The 20617-nt window shown below is 44.7% G+C and overlaps 1 protein-coding gene across 5 annotated transcripts in view; it reads left to right on the top strand.

Moving 5' to 3' along the window:
- Positions 1-283: 283 nt before the first annotated feature.
- The window catches only part of CC2D1B (coiled-coil and C2 domain containing 1B), a 31295-nt gene continuing 10961 nt past the window's right edge, over positions 284-20617 (top strand). The window contains exons 1-20 of one of the 5 annotated variants that reach the window (XM_066325484.1): positions 284-322; positions 859-963; positions 3698-3839; positions 6388-6503; positions 7240-7359; positions 8471-8608; positions 10541-10790; positions 11281-11405; positions 11541-11616; positions 12727-12837; positions 13163-13293; positions 13572-13644; positions 15738-15850; positions 16639-16807; positions 17986-18158; positions 18262-18387; positions 18909-18967; positions 19208-19324; positions 19795-19868; positions 20511-20569. In XM_066325484.1, the coding sequence (XP_066181581.1) occupies positions 898-963; positions 3698-3839; positions 6388-6503; positions 7240-7359; positions 8471-8608; positions 10541-10790; positions 11281-11405; positions 11541-11616; positions 12727-12837; positions 13163-13293; positions 13572-13644; positions 15738-15850; positions 16639-16807; positions 17986-18158; positions 18262-18387; positions 18909-18967; positions 19208-19324; positions 19795-19868; positions 20511-20569 (2238 nt within the window). In that variant the 5' untranslated portion in view covers positions 284-322; positions 859-897. Of the gene's footprint in view, positions 323-789; positions 964-3697; positions 3840-6387; positions 6504-7239; positions 7360-8470; positions 8609-10540; positions 10791-11280; positions 11406-11540; positions 11617-12726; positions 12838-13162; positions 13294-13571; positions 13645-15737; positions 15851-16638; positions 16808-17975; positions 18159-18261; positions 18388-18908; positions 18968-19207; positions 19325-19794; positions 19869-20510; positions 20570-20617 lie in introns of those variants that run through there. The other 4 variants (XM_066325485.1, XR_010744273.1, XM_066325486.1 and 1 more) reach the window with 4 other exon arrangements.

The raw sequence follows: 20617 nt of genomic DNA on the forward strand, positions 1-20617 counted from the left end.
CACGGAGCCCGGTGCGGACGGGGCCCGGTGTGCGCACGGAGCCCGGTGCGGACGGGGCCCGGTGCGGGCCAAGCCTGGGGTGCGCACGGAGCCCGGGGCGGGCCGAGCCCGGGGTGCGCACGGAGCCCGGGGCGGGCCGAGCCCGGGGTGCGCACGGAGCCCGGGGCGGGCCGAGCCCGGTGCGGACGGATCCCGGTGCGGACGGGGCGCGGGGCCCGGCGCCGGTCCCGCCTCCCGGCGCAGCCGCGCAGCCGCCGGGGCCGCGGGCCGGCCCTCCCCGAGCGCGCCGGGCGGAGCTGCGGCCGCACGGGCGGGAGCCGAGGTGAGCCGGGGCCGGCCTCTTCTCTCCGCGCGTCCCCTCCGCGGGTCTTCCTGCTCCTCCCGGCCCATCGTCCCCGCGGCCCGTCCCTGCGCCGGCCGGGGAGCGCCCGCAGCCGGCCCTGCCCGCTGGGTCCCGCCGGGCTGCCCGGGCGGAGCGCGGGTGCGGCCGGGCCGGGCTCCCCGGGCCCCGCGGGCTCAGGGCAGCGCTCAGGGCGGGGGAGCCCCGTGAGGGGGAGCTCTGTGAGGGACTGCCGGGGGAGCCTGTGAGGGAGAGCCCGGTGAGGGGGAGCTGAGGAGCCCGGTGAGGGGGATCCGGGGGAGCCGGTGAGGGGGAGCCCGGTGAGGGGGAGCCGAGGAGCTCTGTGAGGGGGAGCCCCGTGAGGGAGAGCCCGGTGAGGGGGATTCCGGTGAGAGGGAGCCCGGTGAGGGGGAGCCCCGTGAGGGAGAGCCCGGTGAGGGACTGCCGGGGGGTCTCCGTCCGGCGGGCTTTGCCTTGGCACAGGCAGGGTGCTGACTGTAAGTTCCGTGTGCTCTCAGTCCTACAGAGACACAGCCCTCTGAAATTCATGAACCAACATGCTTGGCAGAAGACCTAAAAAGAGCCCTCAGGCAAAGGGCCAGGGAGCTGCAGTTGCAAAGCAGGTAAGGAGGGCAAAGGGCCGGGGAGATGGGGTTGCAGAGCAGACAGGGAAACCTCCTGCTCCCGCTGCCCCTCAGGATAGTCTCCTTCAGACCTCTTACTGCTGTTTTCCCGCAGAATCTCCCGTGTGCTAATAGCATTGCAAGATCACGGAAGAAATTAGTTTGTATGGTGCCTGTTTTCCTTCCTTCCTTCTTCAGTGCATTCTCCTTCAAGGAAATATCTGATAGGCAGCTGTGGAGGTCTTGCAGGGAAAGCACGGTGTTGTAATTCTGTAATCTTTGCATGAGACCTCATGACTCATGCTTACAGTATTTTCTTAGCCGAGCTGTGTTGAGATTTAATAATAACTTCCGTGACTCTGTGGAGGTTTTCCTTACATCTCTAAGAAAACAAAAATAAGATCAGTAGAATATCAGGTAACAGATTAAGGGATATATATGGGAGAATATTAAGGTGCTAAACAAGAGACAGTTGATTTTAATTCCCCTTTATATAGTTATTTTTTCATGTAGCAGATAGATGTTGGGGGGTTTTCCCATACTTATTGACCTTTGGATGGAGTTTCAGAAATCTTGTGGAGAAAAACAATAATCAGTCATGGTTGGAAGGTGTAGAAAGTCTGGCGACAGTGTCAAAATTAGAAATACAGTCAAGACAAAATTCTGGGTAGAAAACTGACAGAAAAACCCTGTAATTAAAGAATATCGTAGAACCAGAATGGAATTTCAGAAACCTTTGAAAGTAGAACAGAGGCAAGTAACAGGTGGAATAACCAGTAAGAATATAGAGAAATGTGAAAAGGGCTTGTAACAGGTTATTGGAATAGAGAAAGTAGCTAAGATGTTCTCTTCTGGTGATTTCTTAGGAACCAGTGTTCTCATACTGAAGGCAGAATGCTGTAGTTAGTGATCCATAATGTCACCATGGCTCCAGTGTGAAAGTTTGCATTTCTCAGAGGTAGTGTATAACTTATCTGAGCAGGAGAGAAGATAAAAGGTGAAAATATCTTTCCTCCTTTCGAGGGAATAAAAATAAACCTCACTCTGAAAAGATAAGAGAGTAATTCAAGGATCTGCTTAATGTATTTTACTGATTTCTAATTCACTACAGTTAATTATTCAGCCTGTCTTACAGCATGGGTGAGTGTTTCTTGAAACAAATAGCTTGTTTACTTTCAAATTAAGTTTGAAATGTTTTTTGTTGTGTAGTTTATCAACTGCAAGCTTTTTATAACTTACTTTTTCTGTTTTATTAAACATTGCTTCAGTACTACTAATTTTATTGGAAATGTTGCTTATTGAGTGGATTGGGAGTTGGAGCTAGAGCTGCTGAATTGTGTTCTTGACTTCTGTGGTTGCTGTTCTGGCCAAGTGTGCAAATACTTTAGTTTTCCCTTAAAGCTGGGAGATGGATAAGGCACTGATCAGCCCAGTGCCTTATGGAATGGCAGGGGCAGGATCAGGGCTGAGAAACAAACTGCTGCTGATTTTAAGTGCTGTTGCTGCTCTTTGGAGCCTGTGTTTCTCAGCTGTATGTTTCACATTCTCCTTTGGGATTTCAGAATGGTCCAAAGAGGGGCACAGAATGTTTCAGGGCAGTAGCCACCAGCACTTCCATTTCTACTGGTTTAAAAAAAAATATTATTACATTAATTTATAAACTGGCAGACAGCTTCTTCCAGTAGTTCAGATCCTTCAGGTCCAGTACTTCAGATTCAGAGGCAGAAGGAGATTGCTAACCTTTAGAATGATGACAGCTGATGTTTTTTTCCTGTGCTGGGGAGAAGCTGAAGTGCTGCTTCCTTGGCCATGTGAGAATCAGTAAGGGCTTGTGCTTTGGAAAAGTCTCAGGAAAGGTTCACCTGTCTCATAGGATGAACCTAATTCTGTTCATTCATGTTTATAAAAAATCTTAGCATATTTAAGATATTTTTTTTTCCCCTGGGGCAGTTAGTATCTTAACCAGAAATACAAAAACCGTGATAAAATGGCATTTTAAAAGAATACCTTTTGGACTAAGACTCCAGAGATTCCTTTGCTATACTTTGGAATGTTTTGCCACAAGAGAGTGATAACCCCTACTGTCATATCCTGATGACTGTTATTAATACTACTGAGATGTTATCTCTTAGCTGATGATCTGTGCCAGCCAGTTGGATGGTTTTTCTCCAGTGTGGGCATTGCTGGGTTTTAATGGCTGTGTTTGTTTCTGTGGGATTTAGAAACCGATGTGAGAGGACAGAACAGTTCTGTGTTTATAGATGCAGCTTCTTCCAGAGATAAGGGTGCAGTCTCTGCACTGTGCACGTGTCAGACCTGTTGTGTGTGAACCATGAGTGAATGTTTTTTAGCTCAGCTGTTACAGGCACTGCCCTGAACTTCCCTGATGCTATCTGCTCCACCAGGCTCAGTAAAACAAATGTTTTATTCTACCTTGTTGTGTCAGACTATTAAATAGGATTGATTTCTTCAAGAAATGGTTTGTGTGGAGTTTAAAAGGGAATACTTGTGGGGTATTAAGATTTATGTACTTTACACCAGTTACAGGTACCTGGTATGCATTGTTGTGGTAATAGAAGTGGTATGAAAGTGGGCTGTGAAAAAAAAACAAGGAACAGAATTCAAAATGCATGAAAATATCTAAATAATCCATGCAGTGTGACACTGAGTATCATCTTTGTTCTAACTGTGGGGTATTTTATTATTCTGTATTTTTATTTTCCCTTGGCTCCAGCTGGGGCTGTTTGTGGATTTTAATCCTGAAGAGATGCTGCTGGGTGCAGGGGAAGGTGAGGATGATGGGGACCTTGAAGCAGAGCTTGCAGCTATCACAGGAGCAAAAGTTAAGGAAGGAAAACCAAAACCAAAGGTGAAAAGTAAGTTAAAATATCGGAATTTTATTTATCTTTAATAAATTTATCTAAAAAATCTTTACATTTATCAATTTTTTTAATCACTGGTAGAAGCTCAATTTGCAACTTATTTTTCCTTTACTTTGAAAGATTTAATTTGATACTCCATAAACAATGTAAAAGTTTTTCTTGTTGATGCTCTTGTAGATACAGGAAAGAGCTCTCTGGTGGCTGGCCCATTTAATGACTAAATTAAGACATGCTTTTTTAGCATATGAAATCATAAAAAGGTGTAGTAGGCGCTAGATGATTTCAGAAGGGAAATTGTGTTTCTTGTGGAGGGTGAGTTGTTTGTCATGTGGTTATTCTGTTTTTGTTTGAAGAATGAATTTACATAATGAGCATTATATTTTTAGTTACTTGGAGTCTGTAACCAAAATTGAATCCCATTTTCAGAGGCAAATACTGATGCAGTTACTTGGAGTATCCTTACATTGTGCAGGTTAGAGTGTCTCTTGGAAAGGACTACCATTCTTAAAAGCTTAAACATGTGTTAATTTTGTCTGGTGGTGTTTGCATGCAGCTCTGCAGTGTTTCACAGGCTTGCTGTAATCTGCCATAAAACAAGGCTGCTGCTGCTGTGAGGGACACTCCAGTGAGCATGCTCTGCCTCTGAGCACGTCCCTGTTTGTGGAGCTGCAGGGTGAGCTGCTTCAGGAACTCCTCTGCAAAAACAAACCTGTGTTTTTGTGGGAGCTTTTCAGCTCAGCCAGGTTTCCTCCCTGTCTGTCTGGCACCTGGGGTGGCAGCCAGTGTTGAGGTGGCACAAGGAAAATGGGACCTAGAGGTGTGTGAGCAGGTGCAGGAAGGAAGGGATAGTGCACCTAGAGCCTTATTTGCAGCTCTTCTGCAGTAATTTCCCTGTAATATTTGAAGGGGTTTTACACAGAGCAGCAGGAAAATGAAGGATTTTAAAATGTTTAGGCAAGACAACTCTATAAACACGGTAGCTGATGATGGACAAAGGATATGTTCGTGTCTGAAACTAAATTCTAGATCATTTCCACTCTCCAGATTTTAAAATTTTAGTCAACTCTTAAAGCTATTGAGCATAATTGTGCAGATAGGCATAATAGCAGAACTTCTGCCATTGGACATAGGTTACTCGTGGCTGAAACGTGCAGAATAATGTTTTGAGGGTGAATCTGTGTATCAGGAGCTCTTGAATTGTCAGGTTTTCAAGGGCTGACTTCCCTCTCATCCTTATCATTATTTTGTCACTTATTTTGTTGTTTCAGCCTTTTTATTCATAAGAGGAAAATAAAACTTCAGAGTGTGCAAAATTAACATTTACTATGCCTAACATTTACGGCGCCTTCTCAATGTGTGGTTCAAAAAGGATTTTCCAAAGTAAAGTGCAGCTATTCAGGCCACTGCCTGGAAAGGAGGAGCTACAGTCAGGACAGAGGAGAAACAGCTCCTATGTGGGAGAGGACAGAAAAGAGGGATCCAGTGCAAGTCGTGTGCTTGGTTCTTGGTTGAGCACCAGGTGCAGTAATTCCCTCCTGGATTACATCCTAGAGCTCTGACTGGGTGTGGGGGAATGGCCTCCTCCTCCTCCTCCAGCAGAAGCTGCACTGTTGGAACATCTTAAGCACAGAGGTCCCTGCTCTCTCTGATAAGTGCCAGCTGGGCAGCCCACTCACATGTTTGAAATTGTGGCCTCATCTTGCTGCATGGGATTAGAGCTGAAAAACCATCTGAGGAGGCTTGATTAGGTTTTTTGCCTCTACTGCAGTTTCTGCTCAGCCAGTTGCTGGTTTGGATGTGGCCTGCAGTCCCAGTTTTGCTAAGGGTCAAATTTGTGAACAGTGTGTTTGATACAAATACTGAAGCACTGATGGGGTGAATTAGATTATTTGAGCAGAAACAGTTTTGTACTTGGGTTAGTTTTCAGCTGATTCAGCAGGGAGTGAATGGGATCCATTTAAATTGACTGTAAAACTCTGTCCTGGAGATCAGTATTTTCTGCAGCTTTTACTGCCACTGGTGAGTCACAGTCATGTGTCTACACAGGGAACTATCAGAGGCATTCACGTGGACAGTTGGGATTCGTGGGCAAACAGCCTCACCTTTGAGAGCATGTGGAGGAAGTTGATAGTTGAGGAAGATGTGGCTGGCACAGGATCAAGCACAGATGAGAACTCAGCAATGAGGAGTTGAGTTTTCAGGATGAAGACCGGGAGCAAAACTGCAAAATGAAGGAGCCAAGAAAAATTTGGAAAAGGCTGAATCTCATCATCACGAGACAGCAGTGCAGAAAATGTGCAATGTCTTACTGTCGACTGCCACAGCAGAAACACCAGTGCTGCTTTTCCTGGGTGCTCACTTCCCAGCCTTTGCCCTTTATCCATCAGTGTATTCTGTTACCTACAGCACTGTGCAGTAAAGGGGGCACAAGAGGGGAGGGCACTGCTCTCTTTCAGCTGGTAGCAGCTCCCTCAGGATTTATGCCCAGTGACTGCATAACTGTTCCTTAGGGTTTATGGCTCCTTGGGATTTCCTTTTACAGCTCCTCTGCCCATGGATCATATTGAAAAGATGGCTGCAGAGTGTATGAAGGATCTGAATGAAGATGGAGAGGAAGATGCAGATGATGAAGACTTGGAGAAAGATACAGACCTGTTGGTATGCATAACTGTTAGCAAAGAGGTTTAATATGTTTTGTTTGTTTGTTTGTTTGTTTTAACAGAACTGCATTTAGGAAAAAATGTCTGTAAACTTTGTGGTGAGAAGCTAAAACATTGCAAAAGCACCATTAGATGCAAGTCTTTGCAGGATCTCTCCTCCTGCACAGCAGAGTGAGAGTTTTCTAACATTTATATGTGTGGGGGTCTTACAGAATTGAGGGAAGAGCAGGAATCCCATTCCATGTCAGCTGATGAAAGACAGCCAGGGGCAGTCTCCCTAGAGAGATTCTGCCACCATTTTGCTGCTGCTTCAAGTAGTGCTTGGCCTGAGAGAACACCTCAAGAAACTCTTTGTTGTTTCACTGCCTCATCTAACTGGCAGGATTTAGGGAAGGGGTGTTAAGTGGTGGTTTTGACTGCCATTGCTGGTAGAGGCTTTTTGGAAATTTGAAATTTAAGTTTGCATAATCTTTGTAAAAGTACTTCTCTGAACTTCTCCAGGTTGCTTGGTGATCCTGAGGCTGCAGTGTGGCTTTTCAGTGGTATCTGGGAGCAGTTTCAATTAATAATACAAAATAAAATTTGAATTTTAAAAAGACTAGATTTTCAGGCTCTTCACAGAGGTTCAAGATCTGTCCAAGGCTTTTGACACTTTAGACTTGGTTTTATTTTTGTCTTTTGAGGCCAGAGAAAATTTTGAGGAAAAGCCTTTTGTTGGCTTACTTTTACTTTAGGCAGAGCTGCAAGAAGTTCTGGGAGAAGAAGGTGAGACAGGAAGCTGTGAGGATGAAATGACAGCAACAGAGCCATCCCCAGCTGAACCAGAAGATGAACTATCTGAACTGCAATCACAGGTAGGAATAAGCTTTGTGTTTCTGACACTTTGGCTCAATCACTGTTGTCATGTGGCTTGTATGAAGGTCATTATCAAGAATCTAGGGAGGTCTTGTCTTCCAAGGAGGAAAAAAAACTACACTAATGCTATTTCCTCTGGGGAAGCTAGTGCTGTATGGGTGCAGGTGATCCTTTAGCTTTGCTCCAAGGATGAATTCTGATGTTAGCATAGAATTGAAGGGGTAAACAATTGTAGTCAAGCATGTTCTTGTTCCTCATTTTACACAGGAGCATGCAGAGTGCAGGTTTCTAGAGCTCATATCTACTCCCTAAGAGTATTGAGCAATGTGCTGAAATTGTGAAACATGATAACTCAGCATCTCTGACATCGTTTTGGACTTTTTACCAGTAGCATTATTATCTGTCTCAGCTTAATTTGTCAGTCCTCATGCAGTCAAATCCTTTGTTCAGTCACTGCATGTTTCTGTTGTGTGCCACAGATTCCAGTGCCTAGTACATTAGGCCCATTAGTAAATGGGATTGAGAGGGTTTCTGTAGAGATAATGGCAATAATTACATCAGGAGCCATCTGCAGGGTCTCTGTGGCTCTGGAGAGTTTGTAAGTAGCTCCTCATGACTTCACTTAGGCTGCTTTTGTCACTGAACTAATTCCAAGCTGTAGGATGAGGAAAAAGAGCTCTTGTTGTAAAAGCAGGTTGAAGCCCAGAAGGGAGCAAACTAGCATGGTTTAAAAATAAGAAAAGAATAAGTCAAGATTTGTGCCAAAATACCTCTTCACACCCTCTGTTGTGTGGGGTTTGAGAGACTGCAGTGTTCTCCTCACCTACTCACCGACCACATGGCTCCAATTACCCTGTGAGTGAGAGTTTCCCGAGTCTCTCCACCCATTCTTCTCAGTGAGGCTTTTGAGAGAGCCCCGAGGTGGATGCAGGGCCCGTTAGCTGGGCACAAACGCTCCTCTGTTCCAGGGGCTGCTCCTCCCTGCGCTCAGCTCACGGCTCTGTGTGTGTGTGTGTTTAGAAGAGGAGTGTTTGTTTTTCGGTGCGGTGGGAAAACTCGTCTAGCTGGATGAAATAAGTTTTCTTGATTTGTTTTATTGTTTTCTCTGAGACCTCCTCACTTCCTGCTGTTACCAGTGAGCTGCAGCAGACGCTGGAGGGGAGAATCGCTGACTACAGGACGGCGATTTCTAACGCCAAGGAGTCGGGGGAGGGAGCCAAAACTCGGCGGTACGAGAGAGGCCTGAAGGTGAGTTGGGATCGTCAGAGTGTGAGTGAGGGTGAGGCAAAGCTCTCTGAAGTGTGGTCTTCCAGCTGTGTGAGTGTGTTGACAGGGGGGTGAAATCTTCATGTGCTGCCTGGTGTTACTTTAAAAACATTTGTTGTTACCGACTACTCACCTGATAGAGCAAACAACGCAGATAAGGCGTGGCTTCAGCTGCCTTTTGTGTGTCAGTTTTGTCTCTGTTGGATGTGGCAGGTGGTAGCTGGAGGCAGGGTTTGTGGTACATGCTGCAGTTAAACCCACCTGCCGGATCTGAATTTGACCTGTGGTGAGTGCTCAGTGTTACTTTAAAGTAAAGTTGAGGAGTTTTCCTAGCACATCCACCTTGCACTTCATCACTGCTGCCTTCCCTTAGGTGCTAATCTTCCACTCCTCTCAGACAGAGGGAGGTGGTGCCTTTCCCTAAGTGTGTTGGCTGTGCTTGGAAAGGAATGGAGCAGCATTTTTGATGAAGGCAATTAAGAACTGCAGCAAAGAGCAGTCTCTCCAGCCTCTCGTGGTTCCAGGCAGGTGGCGTGCTTGCAGTGAGCTGCGGTGCTTGTTTACTGCTGGGCAGGGCCTTTCTCTCCCCGTTGCTTTCAGCAGCTCTCCTGCATCACCTCAGGCCTCAGAAGAGCTGTACAGCTCGGGGCTGTGCACTGGGGCAGGATGGAATGGCTCACTGGCTGCCAGCTGTCTTGGGGTACAAAGGGAACAACCGAGGCCAAACTCAGGGAAGAAAAAGCACAAGAAAGATGTCTGTGAGTGTCCAGTGCCTGCCAGCTCTGACAGGAATGACACAAAACCTTCTGGCCTTTCTGAGAGCCACGGGGATGGGCAGACCAGCAATTCCGTCCAGTAATGAGCTTAGTGCCCTGTGCCACTTCCTTTATCTCTCAGGGTAGGGAGTTTCCCTGTGCCTGAGCAGTGTAACTAAGGATACTAAACCAGATCTCACTCTGCAGCTCACAGCTACTTAATTAGCAGCATTGCATGTCAACAAATGGTGTAGATTTCTCTGTTATATGTCATTCTTGGAACTGTGAACTTCAGTCTCAGTCTGTCACGCCCATGTGGAGAAGAGGGAGCTGCCTGTGGGTTGCTGGTCTGAACCCCAGTCTCACATGCAATCATTTCAAAGTATCTCTGCCACTGTTAGTCAGCAGGTCAAACAATGCCAGGACTGAAAAATACAGCAGTGATTCTGGCACTCATGAGATTTTGTTGTCTTTCTGTGCTTCCAGTTCAATTTCTTTGGAAGATGAAAGAAATAAAATGTTTGTTTTGGCTTGAAGTACATGGGTGGTCTTTTTTCTGAACCTCATATTAAATTTTAAAAATAAAAATACTGAGGAATGTAATATTTGGGGTGAAGGATGGGATTTAAAAAAAATGAGCAGCAGTTAACTAAGTTAGATATGGTGAGAGCTGCTTACCATAGGTGATGAGCCGAAGCTCCATTTCCTTTGTTAGTATTAAATGGCTTTTCTCACTGCATTAAACAGGTTTGCAGACCCCTTCCTTCCCTGGATCCATGTAGGCAGTGACATTTCAGAATAGCATATATTATTATATTTTAAAGATGCACAGAATCCATCTACAGTTGGAGTAAATGGCTTCCTTGGTGACTTTCTGTGACAAAGCTGAGTGGATCACATCAGCTCTTCAGTAATTCTGGGTCCTGAGGTACTTGCAGTTATCTGGTTTGGGTAACAAGGCCTTTGCACTGTGTATCTGGTCATCTTTCACTGGCACTGAAGTTCTTGCAGAAAAACAGGGAGCTGAAGGGCAGCAGTTTGTGGTGGTGTGTGTGACAGAGCCTGTCATGTATAAGGGGATGAATTTGTCCTCTAATTGTTGATGCTAATAACAGGTTTGATGAAAATGTCTGTTTACTCTGTTATTCTTTGCATCCAGACATTGGAAACCATGCTGGCTGCAGTGAAGAAAGGCAAAAAAATCAATGAGGAAGAAATGCCACCTCCTGTTGCAACAGGAAAGAGTTCTTCTTATGTACCTCAAGCCATGGGAGTGGAGCTAGAGAATTCAGGAGATTCACCAGAGAATAAAGCAGATGATGAGCAGAAGGCTTCTCCTGAGGCAAGGGAGCATTTGGAATCAGAGTCTCTGCAAGGTCGTGCTGCTGCTGATCCTGCTGTGGAAACAGGTACTGGGATCTGAGAGGAGCAGCAGTTGCAACCCTATTTCAGTGCTGCATCTTCCCTGATGATGTGTTGTGTGTAGCAAAGCACTGCTTGTGTTGGAACTTCCCTGCTGAATGTCTCAGAGTTGTCCATGGAATGCTGAGTTTCTGGCAGTGGAATCAGTTCTTGTTTTAGAGCTCTTCTGTGCACTGGATCAGTATCCCTAACTTCTGCTGTGCCTCAGTTTCTCCTTCATTATCTGACATGTAGAATTCCGACCTTTGAAGAGTTTTGATGCTGACCTAAAGACCTAATATTTTTTCTTTAAATCGAGAAAAGTGGAATTCTTATGTTAGATAGGACTTCTGGAGACTGGAGGAAAAAAGGTATTTGTAAGATGGCTGTTGTGACTTAGAGCAAAAGGGGGCAAATGTGGGTTTGCATAGATGGATGTAACAAGGGATGCAGATCTTGCTGCTCTGTGTCAATCTCAGCATTGTCTCATTCTCCCAGATCCCCAGCACAGCAGCACACGAGCAATCCTCCTTAGGAGGCAGAAGGAATATAAATTAGCAGCTCTAAAAGCCAAGCAGCAAGGGGACCTGGAGAAAGCAAAGGAATACATGAAGGCAGGCAAGGTATGCACTCAAGAAATCCCAAATGCTGAACATACCCTGTGCTGTACCCACATGCATCAAATGTCACATACTCACTGTGGCAGCTGGCAGGTCTTGGACAATCCAGAATAAACCTTTTGTTTTTTTCCATGTTAGAAATTTAATGTGGTGTTGGAAGCTTTGGACAGTGGGCAGCCAGTAGACCTCCAGAATATGCCTCCATCTCCTCAGGGTAAGGTTTACCTTCAGGAAACCTTTTCAGAAGTCTCTCTATGCTGTAATGGAATGGTTCTGCCTTTGATTGCAAAGCTATTAAAAGAACTGGGGATGGTTTAGGACTGAGGCTCACTGCATGTTCTCAGTCTAATCAAGACCAATGAAGCGAAATGAGGTGTCATTACTTATATTGCAGTTACCCTCTGTGAATTACAAGTTCAAACAAGTATTGATGTCTGATATTCCTGGTTTTATAAGTGCAGATAATAGCAGCCAGTATTTGAAGTGGAAGGGAAAGAAGGATAATGGCACATTCTTAAAATTTACTGTAATATTTGATGGTGTGATGTGCTTCAGCTAAAGTTAATAACGTTCAGATTAACAAACATTGCAGTGCACTGAAGTCTGATTTTTAAAGTTGTCAATATTAAAGGTACCTCAGTCCTTGTGAGGGAGAGTTTGGTGTTTTTTTAAGTAGATGCAGTATCCCCACCAAAAATTAATACTTGGTCTTTGTACCCCAGTGTTTTAAATAACTTACTTTAGTAGATTATTTTATTCCAAGAAACAAAATGACAGATTATTTCAGTAAATCGTGAGATTCATGACTCAGGTTACTGATCACTAAATGGCATTGCAGAGAATCTTCACCCAGGGCATAACCTTGCCTTAAAAAGTGCAAGAGTTTTGCAGTGAATAATCTTCTAGTTTTATGTTATACAGTACCAGAAACTGGAGTTTCTGACTAGATGATAAGAGTTTCTTCCCTTTTCCAGCACATCTTTTGTTACTAGAATATTTTAGTCAATTAGCAGACTTGTGCACTCTTTCCATCTGCCAAGATACCACGTTATATTTTGGGGAGAGAATTCTTAGAATACTTGAACTACTTTTACTTTTTTTTTCCCCTCAAGCAGCCCTAACCAAAATTAAATCAGCATTTGAGATTTTCTCTTATAAAGCATATTCTGTGGATAAGGGGAACCTTAGACTTTGCTAGCCATCGAGTTACTGCTTGGAAGCCAAAAAGCTTTCAGGAAGATGATGTGATCAAATTGATGGTTTTCTGAGTGACATGCAGCAGTAATTGCTGTATATGGAACATGCTGCCTTCCCTCCTTTGCAGATCTTGAAAGCTTAGGGCAGGTACAAGATGCATCCAAGCAAAAAGTACCACCTCGAGTGGGAAGTTCCCAGGATCTCGCAACAGCTGAACCTCAGACCCAAGAAGCTTCAGGTGGGACTTTTGCATTTCTCTAGTAAGTCATGAAAATAGCACAGCTGGGAAGCACTTTAAGGTCTGACCTTTGCCACTGGAACTGCATCAGGACTTGAGTAAACCTGGCTAATGTTCCTGAGTATTGTTTGCTGCTGATCCAATCTACTTCTGCTCTGGATCAGCGATGGAACTGAAAGTTAACAAACTTCATTTTTAATAACAGATTTCACAGTGAAACTTTCGGGCGATGTTCTCTGAGTAAGGGGAGGAGAAAGGCAGCTTTTTGTTTAGTGTGTTTGGGACTCTCTGTGGTGTGGCACTGATTTGCCTGTGTGGTTTGCAGAGTCCCTGCAGCAGCCCAGGACGGTGCTGGAGGCGCTGCAGCAGCGGCTGGAGAAGTACAGGGCAGCAGCAGCTCAGGCCAAAGCCAGCGGGGACGATCGCAAGGGCAGGATGCACGACAGGATAGCCAAGGTGAGGCTAAAGCGTGGCCCTTTGCAGCCAGCAAAGCCATTTGAGTTAGGTCTCTTGCTGAAGACTTTTCCAGGGCTGAAATAATTTGTGTATTGTCTGTCTGTTTGAAAAGAGGTCCGGTGGGGAAGCTGGAAAGCGTTCGGAGAAAGAAATAGAGACAATGCACATACTGTAGTAAAATCCTGAGTCTTGTACAGTGTTTATGCTGGTTAAATACAGATGATTGCTAATTCACAGTCAGCTCTGTTTTATGTCTTACTGAGTGCCTTTGATTGCAGCAATACCAAGATGCCATAAGAGCCCATAAGGCAGGGAGAAAAGTGAATTTTTCTGAGCTACCTGTTCCTCCTGGTAAGTGTGAATGTAAAACGTCCTAATCCCCAAATTTCTGTACACTTGCTAGGCTCTGAAGGGGCTGTGCAGATATTGCCTGCTCATCCTGTGGAACAGCTCCTTCTTTTTCTCAGTGAGTAGCTGGCTTTGCTGTTTGATGGTTTTGTGACATTTTTTTTATTAATACACTCTCAAACACTGTCACCAGGGAATATTCCTGCATATGGGAACTTAAAACTGGCACTATTTGAAAAGTGCAGGGCACCACAACAACTTCACCATAGGCAGATGCTAAAAGTGTAACTTGTCTATCCTCTGTGTCAGCCCTCCTAGAGGAAAGACTAAGTTTGGGTTATATTGGCTTCTTAGTTTTGCTGAAAAGAAGTTTTTAAAAGTGAAAAAATTTTCCTGATGTCCCCCATTCTGCTGATTGCTGTCAGGAGCCTCAGAATTTGCTATCTAACAAATATCTCCTTGAAGTACCTTGTTACATCAAATCAGCATTGCAGCTCTTCTGGCTGGTAAAAATCTGCAGAGATGAAGCAAATCATGCCTGTGGTCACACTGAGGCAGCAGCTGAGCCTGTTTCTTGAGATGCTGTTTGTCCTGTTTGTCTTCTTCGGAACACTCAGTGCTGTGTCTGGAAAAGTTTGGGCAAGGCCACCTGTGAATGCTCTGCCTCTCATTTGCATGATACCATTTTTCCCCTAGAAAACATCTTTCCTTTTATCTTGAGCCTGATGTGTTCTTCTGGATACACTGAGCGCTGCAAAGCAGGATTTTTTAAAGTTAGAGGGTAGAGATGGATCTTGTGGTGGTTTTGTCACAGTGAAATGTGGCAATGGCAAGCACTACAGTGTTGGTAGAGGAGGCACTGCCAGCTCTGTCAGGTCATGTGTGGTTTTGAAGGTTTCCTGCTTTGAAGCTGTCCCTGAAAGGCAGTTTAGCATCCTTTTTTGCAGAATGTGATCCCTTTCTTGGTAAATACCAGTTTCTGTAGAAGTGATAATACAAATACTCCATATTTGTACCTCTGGAAATGTGGAGAACTGCTCGGTGTCCATGCACATCAGCAGTGTGCTTTCAGCCATCATTCAGGGGCCACGTGATTGACATTGAAGACAATTATCAGTCACAGAAACCACCAGTGAATTATCCTGGGATGGCAGTGCCCTTCATGGCATCTGGCCAGTGACAAGTACCAGCCTTGGACTCCCTGGAAACAGAAATGCTGCTGAGCAATGGATCAAATGTCACACAGGGCAGCAGCACAGGATTCTCTGTTCTGCCTGCCTGGGTACCTGGAATTTGTGCTGTAGCAGCCATCTCTAGGTTTAGAAGCAATTTAGTCACTGTTTCTTAGCACTTCTCATGAGACTGGCAGCAAGAATACTTGCTATATATTAAATGAGGGAAGTCTTAACAGACATTTTATAGTAATGGCTCTGAGTCTCTATTCTCTGAAGCTGACACTAAACTGGTCATGTGGCAGTGAGTTTATCTTCCATCATCAAGCTTTCCTCCCATCCTTAAGAGGATAACAAAACAATGAAGAGCATTATTATTCTTCATACATTTCTCATTTAACTCCTCTGATTCTGCCTTAGTTTGCTACCTCTGCATTGCAGTACCTTTCCAGCAGAGGCTGAGTGTGTTACCCAGCTGTCAGCAGAGGATTGTTTATTACTCTGGGGGTAGCATTGATTTTCTGCTGGGCTATGTGCCTGCTGAAGTGAGGCAGCAGTGAGGGGGAAAAAATGAGACTAAATTCTCTGCTGGTTCTGGGGGCATCCCTGCTACTGAAGTCTTGAGGTTGTGAGGTTGCTTGGCTGGCTGCCAGTTGCTCAGCTTGGAAAACTGCTCAGTTATTGCATCATTTTATTATCATCCACTTAAGCTGGGCATCTGTGAGAGATCTGATCTTTAGCCCACCAACTCAGATCTGATTTAACAAGGCTTTTTGGCCTTGGCCTCAGTCTAGTTAGACTGAATTCTAAAATACATGAGATAATATGTATTTGGATAGAAACAGCTTTAAAGTAAACAAGCAATATGGAAGACATACCATAGGGCTTATGCAACTCTCTCTTCTGTGTTCCTTTCCTTCACAGGATTTCCCCCTCTTCCTGGTGTTGCAGCAACAGATGGTGGCAGCACAATTGCTGCTGTCCTGGAGAGCGCCAGCAAGCTGGCAAACATGGAGGAGAATGAGGAAGAGGAAGAGGTTAGTGTTGCCTGGTGGGATGTGTAAAAGTTCAGTTGCCATCCTTTTTGGCATGCAGAGGTGAGGCCATTGGATTTCCAGGTAAGGGCACTGAGGTGAAATACGTTTCCCAAAAGTCTGAGGAGTAGAGGATCTCAGTAGTAATTTCAGTTTCCTTTATAGAGTAGGGGAGAGAGATGAGATGTTACTACAGTCAGTACCTGCAGAGTCTGTGAGCAGGGTTTAGCTCTTCCATAGCTGTCTTATATGTAGATTTTATTTTCAAAGCAAACATTTCAGATCCCCGCCACTCCTTTACATTGTTCTAAAGTACTTAAATCTGTACTTTTATCCTGCATCCCAGTAGCTTCCTCTGTTTGTTCTTTCCCAGTATGTTCAACACTTACTGCTTTTTGTCAGGCTGCACCAGCATTTAGACTTTGGTTTGATTTCTGTCTCTCTCTGGATTTGGCTGCTGATTGATTGTGCCTTCAACCGGAGTAGTTTTTAATGGAGATAATTCCTGGAGGATTTTTTTTCTGCATGCTGTTGCTTTTTAAAAAATCACTGCCTTGTTGAACATTCCTTTTATTCCATCTATGGCTTGCATAGGTCAGCTACCTGCTGGCCTGGCCTGGCTCATAAACCTCCAGAAGTTAAAATTTGCTGTCTGGAACACAATGCTTCCCTCAGAAGGGATACCCAAAGGCTGAGACAGTGATAACCATGGTTGTTGATGCCTGAGATGCTGTCCTCCACCCTAGAATAGATTTTATGCATTTATTATGCAATTCTTTTTGTTCTGCTAGAATGAGCCTCTGCCCCAGGCCCCAGTTGCCAAGAAGCCAACTCAGGTGGTTAAGCCGACTCCAATTCCACGTGCTGCAGCTCAGGAAAGTTCTCCTGAGCACCTGAAACGAGCTGCATCACCCTCCACCCTGGACAAGGCAGAGTCAATGGATCATCTCCCTCCAGCTGGTAAGTGAAGGGATCACCATTCCCAGTGCTCCACATGCAAGTTGTTTGCTCTAGTTTGGTGAAGACTTTATCATTCTAATTTAGGTGTGAGCCTGTGAATATGTGTCGTAGATTTCCTCTGACAGGAGCCTCAATATGTGTTGTGCTGGAGGGCAGACCCACACCAGCCATGCAGCTTTATTTCACAGAGACAGCATGTATAATTATAAGGCTGATTAGGTTTTTAATTAATTTTGATGTAACATGTGTATCGATTCATAATGTTTAACTCTGCTCACAGCTGAACTCTCCATATACTCTCATTAAAGGGGACAGATTGCCAGTGTGAATTATTCATTGATCTAATGGAGCTCCCTCCATCAGACAGAGTTCTCTGCCTGGTGCTTCACCCAAGGATCTCAGGCTGGCAGGGCAGGCAGGGCTTCATCAATCTCTGCTCTTCCCTTCTGAGATCACTGAGCAGCTGTGTGTACAAGGTGAATTGTACAGATAGTAAGGGACAGCCACCACCTTACAGATGGTTTGGACACACACAGGCAGTGCTCAGCCTCTTGCTGATGCTTTGGCTGTAATCCCATCCTCCTTCTCTTCATCCCTCAGGATGAGGTAGAACTGCCTGGCTGACTGATGCACTAACCTGGTACAATGTAAAACAGTCTTACTGGTGTGGTTGTCCTTACTGTTTTGGCAAGGAAAGAAGAGACTCAGGCATTAATAAGAAACTAAGAGAACAAGGGATTACAAAGAAGCAGAGGTAATATGTCTGTGTGGGCCTGCACATTGGTTCATCTGGGTTCTTTTCTGCCAGATCAGGGGAGAGGAAGGAAATTACTCCAGAGGATGCTCATGATATTTGCTGTTTTTTAGAAGTTAACATGGAGAGCTGAAAGTTTGGATCCAGCTTTTCCCGTGGACCAATCAGCTGTGCTGGAGTCTGTCTCAGGCCTGCAAATTAGGGGCTGTAGTAACTCTTGTGACACTTGTGAAGTGCTGTGAGGTTTTTTTGGTGAAGGATGCTGTTCTAGCAAGTAGCACGTTTCTTTTTTTAATGTTTGAAATTGAAAGTGCCCAAGAAACAGTTGAGTGAAGTAAGGAAATGTCCTGATTTGACGTCTGTACTTTACTGATCTTTCCCTGGCTGTAAGATGAGTGAGTGTTCCTGTACAACTGTTTTTCAGTTAGGGAACAGCTGGAATTCCTGGAGAACAGGAAGAAGCAATACCTGAAGGCAGCCATCAAAGCAAAGAGAGAAAACAACCTCGAGCAGGCAAAGACCTATCTCAGAACAGCAAAGGGCCTTGACCTAAAGATTGAGCAGGCAAAATCTGGCAAAACAGTTGATATTTCCAAGGTTAGTTGGACTGTTAATATTCTGCTTCATCTCATATTCTTGAACATCTAAGTGCTTACTTTTCCCTATAAAGGCTCTGAAATGTGGTGTTCTTGTGCTGCAGCTGCCATCACCTCCTACAGATGATGAGGGTGATTTCATCTTTGTACACCATGAAGATGTCAGGCTGTCTCAGAAAGCAGATGAAGTTTATGCACAGCTTGTAAAACTGCTGAAGGACCAACACGAGGTGACCGTTTTATATTTTTTAGAAATGTTTCAGAGTTTCTTTTGTACATTTCTCTGGAGTTTATTAATATTACAATCCCATCATTGCTCCAGTGGAGCCTTTGGTTTTTTTCTTTTTTTAAAATACTTTTGTTATTGGGTGTCCTAAAATGGAGAATTTTCAGAGTTGGATTCTATGCCTAGTTGAAGCCAGAGGGTGTGCTTGAAGGCTTGGGACTAGCAAATTATCAGTGTTAAATATGAGCAGTCAAGTTTGAAAACAGTACCTGAATATTAAGACTAGGCCTAAGGTGAACCTCATATCTACAAATCAGATAATTAAAAAGTAATAGGGAGAACAGCTCAAACAAATGCTGTGTGGTGGACTTGAGGAATCGGGTGGTGAATGTCCTTGAGTGACTTGGGAAAATGCCTGGTTTTTATTAAATTAAGGTTTTCATCAACCTCAGAAAACTGTGCCAGTCATGAACCTGTGTGTGAGGATCACTGAGTGAATCTGTTTGGTTTTGTTTGTGTTGACAGAGGTGTTTGCAGTATTCCAAGCAGTTCATGCATCTGGGAAACGTGGCAGAAACAACTCGGTAAGACCCAGCGCCTGCTCTCAGCATCCCCCAAAGCAGTTATTTCAGGTTTGAGTCTGCCTGACCTCCTAATGATCTTGGGGTTTGAGTTGGTAAGTTCATCCTGGTGTGGAAGGGTTGGGACTGTGGTTCCTGCATCTCCACATTGCTCTCAGCTCTGGCTGGGTGTTACTCTGTGCTCTGTTTGATTTCCAGCACGTGTGGGTTTTTTACTGGTTGTTTTTTTGCCTTTTTCTACAGGTTTGAGAAACTGGCTCAAGGTTGTAAAAAGGATATGGAGATCCTACAGCTTGCACGAGCACAAGGAATGGATCCTCCAAGCCATCACTTTGAGGAAAGAACCTTTAAAATGATAAGGTGAGGAAAAACTAAAGGATTTCTCAGGCAGGCTGGAATGACTTTCCTGTCTTTTGCCCTTGTTTAGGGAATTCTGGGCTTTGGCAAACTTGGGTGGTATCCAGGATTAGGCTCAACATTCCTGAAAGGATACTCTCAACAACTTAAATACAAAGTTGTTGTTCTCTAAATTCTCTTGCTGATTCTTTTGTTTTCAGAATGCCTCCAGCTTTTCTTCTTACATTTTGTTACTTCAGCCATTCCTCCTTCCTCTGTGTTTTTCCCTCAATCCTCTTGCCTCCTGGGCTTTGTTCCTGGCCTCAGAGATATTTTTAGCTCTGTTTGTGCTCTTGCCTTGCTCTGCTGTATTTTGTGGAGATGATCTCTGTAGGAGTGCACTGTTGAAAAAGCTCTGACAAATAGCCGTGGCATCCTGGTCTGGCAGCGGATCAGCTGATGGTGGGGCTTTTTTGTCTTTTCTGTTTTCACAGGATATTTTCTGATCTCAACAGCACAGAAATGCACCTCCTTATTGTCAGAGGGATAAACTTACCAGCCCCACCAGGTGTGTACTCAAATGGGCATGTGGGCTTTTTTCCTCTCGAGTAGGTAAGAAAAGTAATGGGGAATGAAATTTCTCTATCTTGAAGGCCGCTTTAGGAGCCAGCACTCATTAAAACAAAGGAACCACCTTTTGGGCTCATGCCCCCTCAAAACCTTCAAACAGTATTTTAAAAAAAGCAGACTGGTGAATAAAGAGAAGAATCTGGATTCCATCTGGACACAGAGAACTTTTAATTTTCCTGGGTTCACTCATAACTGGGTCACAGTTAATGTTTCATTTTTACCTCCTATTTTGTTATGAGTGCCTGCCTCTGAGTTGCACCACTTTGGTGTATTTTGACCTTTCAGTAGACAGGGTTTGCTCCTTCCAGTGTTCCTGCTTTTAGCCCCTTGGTCCTGGGAGCTTGTAAACCATCTGTGCCAAAACTAAGGACTAACAGCATAAAAAACCCAGGTCTTCTCCTTTGGATGCCAACTTTCCGTGGATTTTGGTTTGATGGATGGGTTTTTCAGTTGTCAAAGGGGCAGGTCATGAGTCCTTCTGTAAAAACAGTTGAGAATCCTGCTCAACATGACAGCATGACAGATGCAATGACAGTGTCTGTACTGGCTGTTTGGATTGGCTGGTTGTTGTCTCACCCAGGTGTGTCACCAAGGGATTTGGATGCGTTTGTGAAGTTTGAATTTCAGTACCCCAGTGCGGTGAGTGTGTTGTGCCTCTTCTGCCCCTCAGTCTGTGTCCCTGCCACT

The sequence above is a fragment of the Sylvia atricapilla genome, chromosome 9 (genome assembly GCF_009819655.1).
Source record: "Sylvia atricapilla isolate bSylAtr1 chromosome 9, bSylAtr1.pri, whole genome shotgun sequence".
In the NCBI taxonomy this organism is placed as follows: domain Eukaryota; kingdom Metazoa; phylum Chordata; class Aves; order Passeriformes; family Sylviidae; genus Sylvia; species Sylvia atricapilla.